Source organism: Ranitomeya variabilis, chromosome 5, assembly GCF_051348905.1.
Source record: "Ranitomeya variabilis isolate aRanVar5 chromosome 5, aRanVar5.hap1, whole genome shotgun sequence".
NCBI classification, from domain to species: Eukaryota; Metazoa; Chordata; class Amphibia; order Anura; family Dendrobatidae; genus Ranitomeya; species Ranitomeya variabilis.
In genome coordinates, this window is record NC_135236.1 from 244,837,552 (window position 1) to 244,857,011 (window position 19,460).

General features: G+C 44.9%; 2 protein-coding genes across 2 annotated transcripts in view; both read left to right on the top strand.

Moving 5' to 3' along the window:
• LOC143775612 (proto-oncogene Mas-like) overlaps positions 1-19,460 on the top strand; it is a 64,557-nt gene that overhangs the window by 5,583 nt on the left and 39,514 nt on the right. The gene's annotated exons all lie outside the window — the stretch shown is intronic.
• LOC143774964 (uncharacterized) lies at positions 1,154-2,904 on the top strand. Its single transcript, XM_077262774.1, has 2 exons — positions 1,154-1,534; positions 2,881-2,904. Exons 1-2 carry the CDS (start codon positions 1,154-1,156, stop codon positions 2,902-2,904), a joined length of 405 nt encoding a protein of 134 aa, XP_077118889.1.

Here is a 19,460-nt window from a genome sequence, read left to right on the forward strand (position 1 = left end):
TCTCCTCATTTGAGTTATTGTATGGCAGGCACCCGAGGGGACTGTTGGATGTAGCCAAAGAGATGTGGGAACACGAGCCCACTCCACATAAGAGTGTCATCAAGTATGTGGAAAGTATGTAGGATCAGATTGCTGTCATGTGGCCCATAGTAAAGGAGCTTCTGTTGGATGCCCAGACAGCTCAGAGCCGCACGTACATTAAAGGGGCCACAGTCAGGACCTTTAAAGAAGGAGACCAGGTGTTGGTACTAGTACCCACCCCATAGAGTAAACTCATGGCCAAGTGGCAAGGGCCTTAGGAGATATGGGGGAACCTGAACTATAAAGTGTACCAACCCGGGAAAAGGAAACCTGAGCAACTGTACCATGTAAACCTGCTAAAGGCCTGGAAGGACCGAGAATGTTTGGTCAAAGAGGCGACTCCGGTCTTACAAACAGGGGTCCCTCTGGCTCTGGCCAAGGACACAGCCGGGTGTGAGGTAAAAGTAAATGACGCCCTCACAAAACAGCAAAGATGGGAGGCTCAAGTTTTGGTGCAGCAAAATACGGATGTATTCTCAGAGCTGCCAGGGCGAACCTCTGTGATTCAGCAAGACATTGTCACTGATCCCCAGGTAAGGGCACGGATGAAACCATACCGAGTGCCAGAAGCCCGGAGGCACGCAATAGCGGTGAAAGTGAAGCAAATGCTTCAATTGGGAGTCATTGACGAGTCCCAGAGTGAGTGGGCTAGACCCATTGCATTAATACCCAAACCGGACGGGTCGTTACGCTTCTGTATTGACTTCATGAAGTTAAATGAGGTGTCAAAATTGGACCTCTATCCAATGCTTCGGGTGGACGAGCTAATTGAAACACTGGGGAAGGCCCAGTACTTCACCACGCTTGATCTCACCAAAGGATACTGGCAGGTCCCCCTGACAGAATCGGCTAAAGAGAAGACCACATTTATAATGCCAGAGGGTCTATTTCTATTGTCGTCTTGCCCTTTGGGTTACATGAGGCTCTGGCCACGTTCCAGAAGCTGATGGACATAGTGTTAGAATCACATCGGAAATACGCATTGGCCAATTTGGATGACACAGTCATCTTTAGTACCAACTGGGAGACCCACCTGTCACAGGTACAATCCGTGCTAGAGTCGCTCAGAATCATGATGTTAACGGCAAACCCAAAGAAATGCGTGATAGGACTCACAGAAGCTCGGTACTTAGGTTACTTGATTGGCCGCGGGGTGATCAAACCCCAAGTAAACAGGATCGAAGACATCCAAAACTGGCCCAAGCCGTTAAGCACCAAACAGGTGAGGGCATTCCTTGGCTTCATTGGGTACTACCTCTGGTTTATACCCAATTTTGCGGGGAAATCAGCACCCTTAACGGACCTGTTAAAAGGTAAGAAGATGGTGATGGTCCGATGGAATCTTCAAGCAGAGGAAGTATTCCAGTCCCTGAAGTCGGCGTTGTGTGGACAGCTGGTCCTCGTCAGCCCCAACTTCAAGAAGACCTTTATTGTACAAACCAATGCCTCGGAGGTAGGCCTAGGAGCGGTGCTGTCGCAAGAGGTGAACGGGGATGAGAATCCAGTCACCAACTTGAGCAGGAAACTGACCCCAGCAGAGAAAAATTATAGCGCAGTGGAGAAGGAGTGCTTGGCGATAAAATGGGCCTTGGAGTCCCTACGCTACTATTTCCTTGGGCATCAGTTTCATTTGGTAGCGAAATATTCACATCTCGTCTGGATGAGAAACGCAAAAGAGAGAAATGCCCGAGTCACCAGATGGTTCCTGTCCCTAAAAAACTTTAGTTTTTCAGTGGAACCTCAAGCGGGGAAGTCACAGGGAAATGTGAATGCCCTGTCACGGGCCCCCTGTTTGGTGACAAATGTTCAACCCCACAAGTTTGAACAGAGGGGGGTATGCGAGGCAGTGACCTGTGTGAGGGTCGCTATGTGTCCCACAGGATGCGCTCAGAAGCATATTAGATCCGCTGGAGTGCCTTGTGTTCACAGCAGGGTGCCTGTGAGTCACAAGGCAGAATAAAAGTAAGCGTGAACCTGGTCAAGTTAATTTGACCACGGAGCTTGCTCAGGAAAACTCGGTATGGGCTATTATTTTTTAAATGGACTGCAGGAAGGTAGTGGGGTCCGGTCCATTTCCTCCAGCCCAGATCTTATAAGTTTGGGTGCGTCAGTTTTTGTCTTTCAAGCAGACAGAGCAGTTGGTCTGCAGAGCACTCCCTGTGTGATGCAACACAGGGTTAAGAGGAGCCAAAGGATCTGGCACCCCTGCGTACGTGACAGTGTGGATGCTCACGGCAACCGGACCCAGACTGTCTTTTGTTTTCCCATCTGCGATCCGGAGGATACAGCATGCTGTGCACTGTGTAAGTTTTTGGACATTAAACACGTTTTGTTTTGAACTTGCTTGGGTCACTGCCTCATCACTGCACAGCGTTAACACCACTGCACTACAATACAAACTGGAAAACATATAGACTCCTTGAAGATGTTGTCCTTGGGGGGATTTAAATCCAGGATTCCAGTGCTACAAGGGTCCCACTGAGTCTGGGATGGTTGGGAGGTATGCTGAAAGAGAATTTCCTTATCCATGCACAAAAACAAATGACTATTTTTTATCATATTGTATAAAAGTAGTACTAGTAAACAATAAATAAAACTATATATATTTGGTGTCACCATAATCGAACTGTCCCGCGACACATAGTATCTTGTTGAGCTCTCAGTATGGATTATCTTCACGTTGGAGAGGTGAAGGGTGTAGTTGTTTATTATTTTTATTTTTCTCCAGGGGACATGTGAATTGGTGGATTAGGTGAAAAGGGGAACATTATGGTTGTTTATTATTTTCTGTTTTTCCAGGGGACATGGGCTTCAATAGATTAGATGCATAGGTGAGTATATAGTGCCTTGCAAAAGTATTCGACCCCTGGAACTTTTCAAGCTTTTCCCATATATCATGTTTCAAACATAAAGATACCAAATGTAAATTTTTGGTGAAGAATCACAATTGTGAAGTTGAACGAAATTTATTGGTTATTTTAAATTTTTGTGGAAATTCAAAAACTGAAAAGTGTGGCGTGCAATATTATTCAGCCCCTTTAACTTAATACTTTGTTGCTTGGGGTATGTCTCTATCAGTTTTGTACATTAAGAGACTGAAATTCTTGCCCATTCTTCCTTGGCAAACAGCTGAGCTCAGTGAGGTTTGATGCAGATCGTTTGTGAACAACGGTTTTAAGCTCTTTCCACAGATTCTCGATTGGATTGAGGTCTGGACTTTGACTTGGCCATTCTAACACCTAGATACGTTTATTTGAGAACCTTTCCATCGTAGATTTTGAATTATGTTTGTGATCATTGTCTTGTTGGAAGACAAATCTCCGTCCCAGTCTCAGGTCTTTTGCAGATTCCAACAGGTTTTCTTCAAGAATGGTCCTGTATTTGGCTCCATCCATCTTCCCATCAATTTTAACCATCTTCCCTGCCCCTGCTGAAGAAAAGTAGGCCCAAACCATGGTGCTGCCACCACCATGTTTGACAGTGGGGATGGTGTGTTCAGGGTGATGAGCTGTGTTGCCTTTACGCCAAACATATTGTTTGGCATTGTTGCCAAAAAATTCAATTTTGGTTTCATCTGACCAGAGCACCTTCTTCCACATGTTTGGTGTGTCTCCAAGGTGGCTTGTTGCAAACTTTAAATTACACTTTTTATGGATATCTTTGAGAAATGGCTTTCTTCTTGTCACTCTTCCATAAATGCCCAATTTCCGCAGTGTATGACTTATTTTTTCCTATTGACCGACTGTCCCACCTCAGCTGTAGATCTCTGCAGTTCATCCAGAGTGATCATGGGCCTCTTGGCTGCATCTCTGATCAGTCTTCTCTTGTTTGAGATGAAAGTTTAGAGGGACGGCTGGGTCTTGGTAGATTTGCAGTGGTATGATACTCCTTCCAATTCAATGTAATCTCTTGCACAGTGCTTCTTGGGATGTTTAAAGTTTTGGAAAGCATTTTGTATCCAAATCCAGCTTTAAACTTCTCCACAACAGTCTCACGGACCTGTCTGTTGTGTTCCTAGGTCTTCATAATGCTCTCTGTGCTTCAAGCAGAACCCTGAGACTATCACAGAGCATGTGCATTTATACGAAGACTTGATTACACACAGGTGGATTATATTTATCATCATTAGGCATTTAGGACAACATTGGATAATTCAGAGATTCTCATTGAACTTCTGGAGTGGTTTTGCTGTACTGAAAGTAAAGGGGCCGAATAATATTGCACGCCCCACTTTTCAGTTTTTGAATTTCCACAAAAATTTAAAATAACAATAATTTTCATTCAACTTCCCAATTGTGTTCCACTGATTCTTCACCAAAAATTTACTTTTGGTATCTTCATGTTTGAAGCATGATATGTGGGAAAAGGTTGAAAAGTTCCAGGGGACCGAATACTTTCGCAAGGCACTGTAACTTTTCCTTTTCATTTTTATTTCAAATAAAGGTGTCTGTGTCATAATTTAACTTAAACAACTTTATTCTGGTTGTGGTTGTGCTTTTTTCTTACAATGTTACTATGGCAGAAATGAGCAAAGTGCGGCCCGCAGGCCACATCAGTCCCTCTAGCTGCAGCTGAGGGTCTAAAAACAGTGGCCCACGTACCGCACAATGCCATCCCCAACCTGTCTGCCACCGCCCACTGTCAGCGCTATCTGTATTCTTGGGATGCAGATAGGGTCTCATGCTGGACATGGGAAGGCTGTGTAGGTCTCTTGCTGGACATAGGGAGGCAATGTGGGTCTCATGCTGGACAAGAATAGGCTATGGAGGTTTCATGCTGGACATGGAGAGGTTATGGGGCTCATGTTGAACATGGGGAGACTATGGGGCTCTCATGCTGGACATGGGGAGGCTACGGGGCTCTCTTGCTAATAATAGTGAGAGCAGTCACTGCTGATGGGAGTATTCATATAAAAAATGTGGGGCCTCTTCTACTTTTAATAACCAGCACAGGCAAAACTGAAAGCTGCAGGGCGCAACCCTCAGCAGTTAGCTTTATCATGGCTGATTATTAAAAAATAGAGAGGTTCCACGCCGTTTTTTTCAAATTATTTAAATAAAGAATTTAAATAAACCACATGGGGTCCCCCCATTTTTGACAACCAGCCAAGCTAAAGCAGTCAGCTGAGGGCTGATATGCTTAGTCTAGGAAGGGGCCATGGATATTGGACCACTCAGCCTTAAAATAGCAGCCCTCAGCCACCCCATAAAAGGCCCATCTATAAAAATAGCAGCCCTCAGCCACCCCAGAAAAGGCACATCTATTAGGTGCACCAATTCTGACCATGACTGTTGTGGCGGGCCGAACCAATAGGCTGAAATGAATTCTGCTCAATATTAATATTAAATATTAATTATTGTATATTAATATTAATTATATCAGTTAATACTGAGTAGAAATAAGTATGCTGACATACTCCTATATACCATAAAAGCGCCCACATAGCCCCCTATATACCATAACAACCCCCACACAGCCCCTATATACCATAATACCACCAGTTCGGCCCTCCACAACAGTAATGGTCTCTCATGTGGCCCCTTGGGGAAAATTAATTACCCACTCCTGTTCTATGGGGTTAGTAAAAGGAGCGTCTTATAGAAGCCTCTACATTACTAACTGGTGTGCTTGATGTCAGTGGCCATAAAACAGCTGACATTAGCCACACACATATTACCCCACTTCATACCGCACCAGGGCAAGTGGGAAGAGCCGGGCTGGCTGCTATGTTTAGGCTGGGTGGGGCAAATATCCATGGCCCCTTTTTATTCTGAGAACACCAGCCAGAATTCTACTGTAATATATTATTTAACGTTTAAATATCCCAGAAATTAAAAGTCATAACCGAAGTCATATTCTTAATCACCACCACCACCATAAACTTAATATAAAATCTTTCAGACATTGTTGGCACAGAAATCACTGTATACCAGTTTAATTTCTAACTATACAAATATATAAAGATTCCGAGCAGTACTTTTATTTCACTATCAGTGATACGTGCAGTACAGAGTATGAGATAATACAAACCTGTTTGGAGAAATTCATAAAAATAAATATTTAATGTGAAAAATATAAAGACTCCTTTGTCAGACATATACCACAAAGCCTCTTTTGTAATGCTACAAAATTATTGCTGGGGAAGCAACTGTTTATATGGTTGTCTGTGCGGTAGCTAGGAGGGACCTATTCATTGCCTGAGATAAAATAGACAAAACCTTCCCAGAGAGAATAAACTGAGAACTATAGGTCCGACTGTTCTTATCATAGGGTAATCTGCAAGTAGACACACATTTCTACTGTTACAAAAGTGTGGTATTGCAAGGAACCTATTTGTGTAAGGTCCTACAAAGTAGAGGTCCAAATTAGGGATGAGCGAACCCAAACCGGAAAGTTTGGGGTTCGTACCAGATACCTAGCGTCCAGTACCGAACACGAGAATTTTACTGTATGTTCAGTGTAATTTTTAAGGCCTGTAATTTTTAAGGCCTGTAATTTGTAAGGCCTGGTGTGTACTTTCCAGTACTTTTGCAAATTAATATATTGTTTCAGCCTTCTCGTTGCTATTTCTAGCCCACAAAAATATTTTTTAACCCTTGGTGTGTGTTTTGCTGATGCAGGGAGAGGAGGTAGTCGATCTGTACCTGTTATGTGCACAATTCCAACACCTTCTTCTGGTGTACGCAGATGACAGGATGTTATGCATCCTTTCATAGGCCATGTTACCGCTGCACAAACAGTGAGTCCACAAGAAGTTAAAAAGTTGTCATATTGGATAGCTGAGAGTGGCTCCAGTTCCTTCACATTATCTTGCGCCCATTTCAGCGCAGAAAGTGCACAGTTGTCACCTGAGGACCATGGTCATCCAGCTTTCATTTCCCCCCCCTTGAAAATCAGCCAAGCAGTCTGAGTCCCAAGTCATGCAGCAAGCTCTTCTGCTTTTTGTGTCAGAATAAATATTTGTGAAAATCCTTTGAGCTGCAAAATAGTTGAAAAGACGTCAGTCTGGGATTAAATTTAATAAATATACTGTGGTTGTTATTCTATGCATTTGGAAGTTACAATAACTTCTTCTTAAGGAAAAAGATGTGGAAGAGATTGAATGCACTGATGCCTGACCACTTATTAGGAGGAATGGTGAGTACATAAGAGGGCTAGTGCACACAGACAGTGGACCACATGTCAGATGATGACAAAACTCAGTTGCCATCTGTAAGGAGATTCTATCTATCAGGTAAGACACTCGCATTTAACATATCTGAATCTAGGCCAGAAAGGGAAGTTCAGGACCCGGATTCAGGGGAGCTCCCTTACACTTTATGTATCCTGGTCTGGAGGAGGAGCTAGTTAGTTGGACCAGGGAGACCAAGGAACAGTAGTGGAGAGGAGGAGTGCAGAAGGACGTCTGGAGCAGACATGGGGGCCGAGCAGCCACAAGGGAGCTGCTACCCCTGGAAAGAGAAGCAGAAGGAGAGTTGAATTGTGGAGGAACTTAGAGGAATGAAGCACAGAGGACTAAGAGGCTCAGCAGGAGCTATAGTGGGACTCTAGGACACTTACAGAACCGAAGGGCATAGGACTGTATGTTGATTACCTGCATCAAGTCTGAGGTGAAGCAGTAACTTTAGAGCCTGGGGCATGATAGAGTCCCACTCCCTATAAATATGCTCGAACTGCCTATCGTATAGACATCTGTCTTAGGACAGGAGAAAGGGGACTTGCACTGAGCTTCAGGCAGCAGGGACCTAACCAACTAAACAAAGTTAACAAGAAAGGCTTACGGACCTCACGTGGTAGAGTGATCTCTTATTGCCTCCAAGCCGGCCGGACCACAGCTACCCTGCACTTGGTACCCTGGACTGAGGACTACTACTACCATCAGTAAACCAGTTAAAGACTTTGCAAACCTGTGTCCTCGTTCTTTGTGCATTCATTGGCTTACACCATCTTGCCATACATCTGGGATGCCCTGGGGACCCCGCTTCACCTGTGGGAAGCGTTACCATCTAGCCACCCTACCATCACCCCAGAGGACCCCTTTAAGTGGCGTTGGTCCCTACTGACTGAGAACCACAGGTGGCATCACGAACAAGACTTTATTCACAATATTCCCTTTAAAGATCTTCCCTTTAATTGGGCACCGAGGGCCATGGACCGGGTCGCAGTCAAACTGACATCCCCTTTAAGACCGGACCCAGTACCGAGTACCCCGCTGCCCTGGTGGGGTGCTCCAACACTGCTACAACAGCACAGCAAAATAGGGAGCACGGTGCAAGGGCACAGCGAGCAGCCCCTAGTCAGTATATCGGCTGCTACTGCAGGCACACTAAAGACAGCTGAAAAGTGCTTCCTGGTGTGGCATTTGTTCAGAAAATGTGCTGCTGACAAGTGACAGGTGGTTGCCAATCTGTGCCATCAGACTCTGAAGCGAGGCATAAACGTTCTGAACCTGAGCAGCACCTGTATGACAAGGAATCTGAATTCCAAGCTCGAGGTGCAGTGGGGAGCACACCTTATAAACCATGACAGATCTAAGCAGAGCCATATTTAGAGTTTCTGCTGCCCTAGGCACTTTTAGTGCTGCCTCCCCCTTTGGTGAGTATGACCCTATCGGCAGTGAGTTTGGCAAGAATTGCTGATGTGAAAGTCGCCTTTTGCAGGAGATCTGGCAGTTTTTCTGCATGTGCCGCGTAACGGATCACTTACGGCAACACTGCGTTCGGCCTAATTCATTCCCTATGGGATTTGCGGTACTTGCCGTGATCTGGCAAATGCGGTACCATACCTCCCAAGTTTTGAAGAAGGGAAGGAGGTATAAAGTTTGCAGCGAGCGTAGTGCGCCGCGGCACATTTTAGGCCACGCCTCTGACCACACCCATTTCACAACTAGTCACACCCATATCCACGTCCCAACCACAGCCATTTAGCACTGCTGATCACACTGTTTTATATACAATAATTATAAACAAAAAAATATGGCCACACAGTGCTCCATACTGTATAATGGCCACACATGATACTCAATACTGTATAACGGCCACCACACATGATGCTGCATACTGTATAATGGCCACACAGTTCTCCATACTGTATAATGGCCACACATGATGCTCAATACTGTACAATGGCCACACATGATGCTCCATAATGTATAATAGCCACACAGTGCTCCATACTGTATAATGGCCACACATAGTGCTCCATGCTGTATAATGATCCCACATGATGCTCAATACTGTATAATGGCCACACATGATGCTCCATACTGTATAACAGCCACACTTGATGCTCCATACTGTACAACGGCCACACATGATGCTCCGTACTGTATAACAGCCACACATGATGCTCAATACTGTATAATGGCCACACATGATGCTCCAAACTGTATACTGTTTACTGTATGCTTGATAAAGGTCTCAGGACCGAAACGTTGCAGATGGCAGAATAAACACGTAAGCTGTTCTGTCACAATTGCTGTGGTGCTGTCCGTTTCTTTTTTTGCATCCAAACTGTATAAAGGCCACAAATGATGCTCAATACTGTATAATGACCACACATGATGCTCCATACTGTATAATGGCCACACATGATGCTCCATACTGTGTAACGGCCACACATAGTGACATATTGACATAGTTATTAAGGTTGAAGGAAGACTTTAAGTCCATCTAGTTCAACCCATAGCCTAACATGCCCTAACATGTTGATCCAGGGGAAGGCAAAAAAAACCCATGTGGTAAGAGTAAGCTCCACCATGGGGAAAAAATTGCTTCCCGACACCACATACGGCAATCAGACTAGTTCCCTGGATCAACGCCTTATCAAGGAATCTAATATATATACCCTGTAACATTATACTGTTCCAGAAAGGTATCGAGTCCCCTCTTAAATTTAAGTAGTGAATCACTCATTACAACATCATGCGGCAGAGAGTTCCATAGTCTCACTGCTCTTACAGTAAAGAATCCGCGTCTGTTATTATGCTTAAACCTTTTTTCCTCCAGACTTAGAGGATGCCCCCTTGTCCCTGTCACCGGTCTATGATTAAAAAGATCATCAGAAAGGTCTTTGTACTGTACCCTCATATATTTATACATTAACATAAGATCACCCCTTAGCCTTCGTTTTTCCAAACTAAATACCCCCAAGTGTAATAACCTATCTTGGTATTGCAGACCCCCCAGTCCTCTAATAACCTTGATTGCTCTTCTCTGCACCCGCTCCAGTTCAGCTATGTCTTTCTTATACACCGGAGACCAGAACTGTGCACAGTATTCTAAGTGTGGTCGCACTAGTGACTTGTATAGAGGTAAAATTATGTTCTCCTCATGAGCATCTATGCCTCTTTTAATGCATCCCATTATTTTATTTGCCTTTGTAGCAGCTGCCTGACACTGCCCACTGAATATGAGTTTGTCATCCACCCATACACCCAGGTCTTTTTCATTGATGGTTTTGCCCAGAGTTTTAGAATTAAGCACATAGTTATACATCTTATTACTTCTACCCAAGTGCATGACCTTACATTTATCCCCATTAAAGCTAATTTGCCATTTATCAGCCCAAGCTGATATGCTCCATACTGTATAACGGCCACACATGATGCTCCATACTGTATAACGGCCACACATGATGCTCAATACTGTATAATGGCCACACACAGTTCTCCATACTGTATAATGATCCCACATGATGCTCAATACTGTATAATGGCCACACATGATGCTGCATACTGTATAATGACCCCCCTCCTGTATGCATGGCTCATCTCCCTCCCATCCCATATGCCTGGCTCATATCCTCCCCCCTCTTGTATGCATGGCTCATATTCCCCCTCCTGTATGCATGGCTCATATTTCCCCTCCTGTATGCATGGCTCATATTCCCCCTCCTGTATGCATGGCTCATATTCCCCCTGTATACATGGCTCAAATCCCCCCTGTATGCATGGCTCATATCCCCCCTGTATGCATGACTCATATCCCCCATATGCATGGCTAGTTTTGCCATTTCCAGGTAAGTCAGCGGATTGTGGTCCGTGAAAACTTTGCTGAGGTCAGGTAGCGCTTGAACGGCTCTGTTACCGCCCAGACTATGGCGAGAGACTCCAGCTTAAAGGAACTGTAGTTGTCAAAGTTCCTTTCAGTGGGACGAAGCTTCCTGCTGGCATAGGCAATTACTCTTTCTCTGCCTTTCTGCACCTGGGACAGCACTGCTTCCAATCCCACATTGCTGTTATCTGTCTAGAGTACAAACTGTTGGTCATAGTCCGGATGGGCCAGGATTTCATCTCCCATGAGAGCCAACTTCAACCGAGTGAAGGATACTTCCAGCCTGTTGTTCCACTCGAATGGAGGACTCTTGCTCTTGGCCTTCTTGGATTGGCCCACCAAGAGGTCTTGCAGGGGTGCAGTTACCTAGGTCCTTGATGAATCTTCGGTAGTAGCCTGCCAACCCGAGGAACTGCCCATTTTATGAATGGTGTTGGGTTTTGGTCAGGCCCTGATCACGGTGACTTTGTCAGGGTCTGGTGCCACACCTTCGGTGCTTACCACGTGGCCAAGGTACTGCACTTTGGGCTTCAACAGGTGGCACTTGGACGGCTTCACTTTCAGGCCATAACTGGACAGGGCTTCAAACACCTCGGCCAGGTGCTCCAAGTGGTCATAATAGGTCTTTGAGAAGATGATGACATCATCCAGGTACAACAGAATGGTTTCAAAGTTCTTGTGCTCAAGACAGCATTCCATCATCCTCTTGAACGTGCCTGGTGCATTGCAAAGTCCGAACAGCATGTAATTGAATTTGGAGATACCCACTGGTGTCGTGAAGACGGTCAACTCTTTATCCAACTCTGCCAAGAGAACCTGCCAATACCCACTAGTGAGATCTAAGGTACAGAAATAGCAGATTGTAAGGCAACTAATGACTCTTCATTTCTGGGCAACGGGTAGGCATCCTTGTGTGTAATGTGGTTAATCTGCCTGTAGTCAACACACATCCTCATTGTACCATCTTTCTTTCTACCAAGGATTAATGGAGCTGCCCTGGGGCTATAACTGTCTCTGATCACCCCTGCCTCCTTCATCTCCCATAACATACCCTTGGCACATTGGTAGTGAGCTGGAGGTACAGACCGGTACCTCTGTTTAATGGGCAGATGATCTCCAGTGGGGATATGATGTTGAACCCATTTTACCTGCCCAAAGTCTAGTGAGTGTTTGCCGAATACCCGCTCATACTCATGGCCAACCAGATAAGCCCCACTATTTTGGTCGGAAGGGGTAGAATCAGTGCCTACATGTAACTTCTGGCACCAATCCTCCAACTGTCCTTCAGAGCCATTGTCCTTCGCTGGGTCGGACGGGACCAAGGGTTCTACGATACGATACAATACACTTTATTGATCCCGGGGGAAATTACGGTATTACAGCAGCAATACAAACAGCAGTGCATAAAATATTAGGGCACAAATCTTGCACAAATATACCAACATTACATAACAAATAAATGTGGGTAGTTCAGGTATATAAGTCACTGTTAATTGACATTAGTACACCTGCAATCAGTCATTGTTGTCTACCACCCTTAGGAAATTATTATACATCCCCATAGCAGTAGGTACAAACGATTTCCTGAATTCCTCCTTCTTACACCTTAGTAGGATTAGGCGGCTGCTGAATGTGCTCTTCTGCTTCAAGAACAGCTTGTATACTGGGTGTGTATTATTGATCATTATAGCTCTACACTTCTTCTGAATCCTATACTCCAATATCTCCTCAAAAGAGTCCAGATGGAGGCCAACAACCGTGCTTGCCTTCTTGATAAGTTTGTTGAGCTTATTAGCGTCAGATACTTGCACACTACTGCCCCAGCATACGATACCAAAAAAAATGGCGCTTGCCACAATGGACTGGTAGAACATTTCCAGCATTTTACTGCACACATTGAACAACCTGAGCTTCCGAACAAAGTACAGTTTACTATTTCCCTTCTTGTAAACCTTTTCTGTATGACACCTCCAATCGAATTTACTGTCAAGGTGAACCCCCAAATATTTGTAGTTCTCAACAATCTCAACCTCCTGGCCAGCAATATTGATCGGTAAGTAATCCTTCTTTTTCCTTCTATAACTCACCACCAACTCCTTGGTTTTCTTTACATTTAGTTCTAGACAGTAAGTCCGGCACCAATCCACAAAATCAGAAACCACCCTTCTATATTCCTCCTCCCCCTGGCCCCCTACAATCACCAGTCATCTGAGAATTTGTGGCTGAAATCTGATTTATACTGTTGCTTGTATTGCATTATCACTAACAGTGAACAGTTTAGCAAGGGTGGCATATCTGGGTAAATGGACCTCTTTTTCTCCACAAATAAGGACATCTACTGGTACCCTCCCTTTGTGGACAGCAATCACCCCTCTGGCTGTCAGGATGGTGGGCCTACTATCTGAATACAAAGGTTCTACCAGGACCTGGTAGTCTTTACCTCTGAGGCCTATTTCTGCCCAACACCAGGTTAACATTTCACTCCTGGGGGGTATTGCAATGTGGATCAGATCTCTCACTGTTACGCTGCCAGCTTCTTCATCAGACTGTTCTACTTGTTGTCTCTGCATTAGGGCTCTGATCTCTTTTTGCAGGATTCGCTGTTAACTAGAACCGGCAGTTTTGGCTACCTGCGGTAACAAGACAATAACCTCGCCAAGACAGTTTTCTATGACATTAGTACCTAAAGTCATCATTGGGTTACATTCTCGCCTGTCAATATCTAACATTGTAATTGTAACATTTAACAACCCTAGCTGGCCATGTGGTGTGTGACACATAAGCAGACCCATTTTGTTTCATTTATGAAGGAGGGACTCTTAAAGTCCCAGAGCCTATTTTTACTGGTGCATCAGGCGGCATTATTCTTCTTAAAGGGCCATTATGAAACAGTGGGTCTCCTAAGCTGTTGTAGCCTATGCTGTGAGTGGATGGGCTGCCAAGAATTACGACGCACCGCAATACCCCTGTCATAAGATGTCCAGGGAGGACTCCTGAAAAAATGTTGCATTGAATGCAAAGCCAGCCCTGCTACCAATTCATATGCACCCCAATAAGCCTTTGAACCCACATACTGGATGTGCCCATGAAAATCCAGTTCACAATATGCATTTTGTGCTCCATACTCCTTTGTTTTATACATTAGCAGGAAGGCAAGCCCTGCTGCATAGTCATATGCACCCCATTAGGCCTTGGAACCCACATACTGGATGGGCCCAGGAAAATTCACTCATATTTTTTAATGGTTCCCTCTTTGCACAATTATTTACAGGAAAATTTTGCAATTTTATTTGACATGTTTTTAACACAAAGTTTCAGAAATGGCTTTAAAAAAGGCAAATACTTGTAATACAAGGCAATTTTATTGCAAACTACAAAATTAAAGGAATAGTATGATTGAATAGTGTGAGTGCGTACACTTTTGTATGTGTTAACATATGCAGGTTAATAAGTACATATAAGGATTAAATAAATATAGTGATTATGTATATATGAAGATTAACTACATACAGTATAGTTAGATCATCACCAAGAGGCTTTTAAACATCATTCGTCTGGAATATCAGAGAAGCAACACCAAGACATAGAATCCCTGGGAGATTACCTACACTGCATGGGTGTGCCCAATTATGCAGGTATCAGCACACTGTACAGGTACCCCAGTTTTGGTATCTGTCTTAGTCATGTTTCTCTGGTCTTATATAGTGAATAACACTATGTAGTAACTCTAGTTTAATGCACACCTTCAAGTGGCCACTTTTCAAGGTTGGATGAAACTGAGATATCATGGAGTCATCAGACGAGGGGCCATAAACCCCTAGAAAATAAAAGCCACAAGGATTTAGATCAAACCACGATCGGCATAGTTTCAGTAAACCTTAATGTTTTACAATGACAAACAGCAAACATATAGAGACTTAGGGTACTGTCACACTATACGATTTACCAACGATCACGACCTGCGATACGACCTGGCCGTGATCGTTGGTAAGTGATTGTGTGGTCGCTGGGGAGCTGTCACACAGACAGCTCTCCAGCGACCAACGATGCCGAAGTCCCCTGGTAACCATGGTAAACATCGGGTTACTAAGCGCAGGGCCGCGCTTAGTAACCCGATGTTTACCCTGGTTACCAGCGTAAAAGTAAAAAAAAAACAAACAGCACATACTTACATTCCGGTGTCTGTCCCCCAGCGTTCTGCTTCTCTGCACTCTCAGCCCCAGCCGGAAAGCACAGCGGTGACGTCACCGCTGTGCTCGCTTTCCGGCCGGCAGGCACTCACAGTGCAGGGAAGCACAGCGCCGGGGGACAGACACCGGAATGTAAGTATGTGCTGTTTGTTTTTTTTTACTTTTACGCTGGTAACCAGGGTAAACATCGGGTTACTAAGCGTGGCCTTGCGCTTAGTAACCCGATGTTTACCCTGGTTACAAGCGAACGCATCGCTGGATCGCTGTCACACACAACGATCCAGCGATGTCAGCGGGAGATCCAGCGACGAAAGAAAGTTCCAAACGATCTGCTATGACGTACGATTCTCAGCAGGGTCCCTGATCGCTGCTGCGTGTCAGACACAGCGATATCGTATGGATATCGCTGGAACGTCACGAATCGTACCGTCATAGCGATCAAAGTGCCACTGTGTGACAGTACCCTTAGAACTGTTTGTGAAGTGAATAAACAAACATTTATCAAGATTGTGTCACTATGAGCATTGTCTGTCACATCTCTTAATGTTTTACAAGAAATGCAGCTATGTGATTGTCTGAATGAATTTGATACACAGTATTTCAATCTTGCTTACAAATCGCCATTTGTATATTCTCCATTTGTACATTTGAGCCAGAAAAAGTTAAGGCTCGCAAGGAGAGAAACAAATATAGTGGACAAAGCTATAGTTTTAATGAACTATTGAGGCAAAGTAACAGCATTGCTTTATCAAATTTATATGAAGTGTGTCCAGTGTTAGCAACCAGGGATCACAAATAGGAGCTTTTCAAGTGAGCTCTTTAAGGCACACAAATGTTATGATTCTGAAGTGTTTTCCAACAAGGATGTGGTTTCACCAATGGGAGGTACCTTTTGTAAAAATAGACTAGTGTCATCACAGCCCCCCTTGACCAAACTTCACCGGCCTATAACAGTACAAAGCACGTTCACCCTGGTGATCTAGTGGCAGTTAAACAAGAGACATTGCAGGAGACAGAGTTAAGAAGTAGGCTCAATTGAATGCCATGCCCAATTCCCCCATGTGGGGTCCTTTTTGGACTGATTAAAATAGTGCCATCACAGCTCTCTAGACCTAAATGCCCCATACAGACCACGTTCACCCTGGTCATCTAGTGGCAGTTAAAGGACACATTGCAGGAGACAGACTTAAGAAGTAGGCCCAATGTAATGTAATGTAATGTAATGCCCAATTCCCCAATATGGGGTCCTGTTTTTACAAAATTAAATAGTACCTTCACAGCCCCAGTGCCCAAAAATCACCGGCCTATGACAGTACTGAGCATGTGCACCCAGGTCATCTAGTGGAAGTTAAAGGACACATTGCAGGAGATAGACTTAAGAAGTAGGCCCAATGTAATGTAATGCCCAATTCCCCAATGTGGAGTCCTGTTTTTACAAAATAAAATAGTGCCTTCACAGCCCCCATGCCCCAAAATCACCTACCTATAACAGTACTGAGCACGTGCACCCTGGTCATGTCTTCGGAGATAAGGAAGAGACATTGCAGGAGACAGAGGAATTAGGGCCAATGTAGTGGTGTGGGTCTCTGAGAATTTTAATGCAGTGCATGATCTGCCAAACAATTCCCCAATGGGGTACCTTTTTTAAAAACACACTAGTGCCATCACATGCCCCTAGCCTAAACTTCTATGGCCTATAACAGTACTGACCACGTTCACCCTGGTGATCTAGTGTCAGGTACAGGACAGATTGCAGGAGACAGAGATAAGAAGTTGGCCCAATGTAATGTCATGCCCAATTCCCCAATGTAAAATCCTTTTTTTTTTAAATAAGAGTGCCATCACAGGTCCCTTGGCCAACATGCACCGTACAGAGCATGTTCACCCTGGTGATCTACTGGCAGGTACAGGACAGATTGCAGGAGACAGAGTTAAGAAGTAGGCCCAATATAATGTCATGCCCAATTCCCCAATGTAAAATCCTTTTTTTAAAAAGAGTGCCATCACAGGCCCCTTGGCCAACATGCAATGTACAGAGTACATTCACCTTGGTGATATAGTGGTTCTGGATGAGAAGGATAAGGATAAGGAGGAGGATAAAAACAAACCAACCAAATCTTGAAGCTAAGCTTATGCCCATGTGTGGTTGTGAAGAGGTGCATGAGAATACACCTTCCCAAAAGAGAATGTATTTGAGGTTATGTTTCACTGTTTTCACTTGGTGGTGTACAGAAGTCTTTCCCAATCCAGGCCTTGTTCATTTTAATAAGAGTCAGCCTGACAGCATTTTCAGTTGACAGGCGGATGTGCTTATCTGTTATAATTCCACCAGCAGCACTAAAAACCCTCTCTGACAGAATGCTAGCAGCAGGGCAGGCCAGGACCTCCAAGGCGTAGAGAGCCAATCCGTGCCACGTGTCCAGCTTGGATACCCAATAATTAAAAGGCACAGAGGAATCACGGAGGACATTTGTACGATCTGCAAGGTATTCCCTCACCATCTTCCCAAACATTGCACTTCTTGTGACAGCACCCCTTGCCTCTGTGCCACCACGATGGGAGGGTCTGAGAAAATTGTCCCAGAACTTGGCCATTGTTCCCTTGTCTGAGCTGGATTGTACATCTGTCTCTCTCACTTGGAGTCCTTGGTTGTACAACAAACTCTGACGTCTGCTGCCAGCGTTCTCACATGGGAATTTTCTAAGTAATTCCGCTACAAGGGCCCTGTGGTACTGCAACATTTTTGTACACCTCTCTGCCTCAGGCAGAAGAGATTGAAAGTTCTCCTTGTAGCATGTGTCTGGAACTGTCACCAACCAGTAATGAGTGTCATCCAAAATTTTAATAATCCGAGGGTCACATGAAATGCAGTGCAACATAAAGTCAGCCATGTGTGCCAGACTGCTAACAGGCAAAAATTCCGTGTCCTCACCAACAAGACGACTGACCATGCTGTCCACCTCATCCTCATCCTCCTCCTCCCTGTCCTCAGGCCATCCCCGCTGAACAAAAGCTAATACAGAAGTGTTTGTAGCACCGTCTATAGTGCATGAAAGTAGCTCCTGTTCTTCCTCCTTCTCTTCCTCCTCATTGCCTACCAATCCATGTTGAGAAGACATGAGGCTCAGCTAGGTGTAATCCCCCTGTATGTTTCCTTCCTCCATGTCCATTGCTCCATCTGCAATGCATCCTCTTTGATTGTGAGCAGAGAGTTTTTCAGAATGCTGAGAAGCAGGATGGTGATGCTAATTATGGCATCATCGCCGCTCACCATCTTGGTGCAGTCCTCAAAGTTTTGGAGGATGTTACATATGTCTGACATCTATGTCTACTCCTGAGGTCTTATGTGTGGAGTCTGACCTTAAATTCGATGGCCTTGCTGATGTTGATAGTCAACAAAGGCCCTCTTCTGCTCACAAATCCTTTCCAACATATGTAGCGTAGAGTTCCAACGCATGAGGACATCACATAATAGTCGGTAAGCTGGAAGCTGAAACCGCTACTGTAGCATGGCAAGGGCGGCTGACACTGTAGCTGACTTTCTAAAATTGGCAGACAGATGGCGTACTTTCACCAGCAGAACCGGCAGCTCCGGGTAGCTTTTCAGAAAATGTTGAACCACGAGGTTAAGCACATGGGCCAAGCAAGGTACGTGTGTGAGCTCACCTTGCCTCAGAGCTGCCGCCAGATTAGGGCCATTGTCACACACGACCATGCCTGGCTGTACGTTCAGCGGTGTCATCCAAACATCTGACTGCTCTATCAGCGCTGTTCACAACTCTTCTGCATTGTGCGGTTTGTCACCTATGCAGATTAGCTTCAGCACAGCCTGTTGCCACTTGGCTGAGGCAGTGCTGCAGTTCTTCCAGCTTCTGACTAATGTGTTGATTTCAGACATGGAGGATGAAGAGGAGGAGGAGGAGGTGCAGGAGCTGTAGACTGTGGGGGCAACCCTGATTGATGTATGGCCAGCAATCCTCGGCATGGGGAGGATGTGTTCCATCCCAAGGTCCGACTGGGTCCCGGCTTCCACTATGTTAACCCATGCCGATACGGCACATCGGGAGAAATAGTGGCGACTGGGAACCGAGTACCTTGGGACGGCCACCGCCATCAGGTTGCGGAAAGCTTCCAT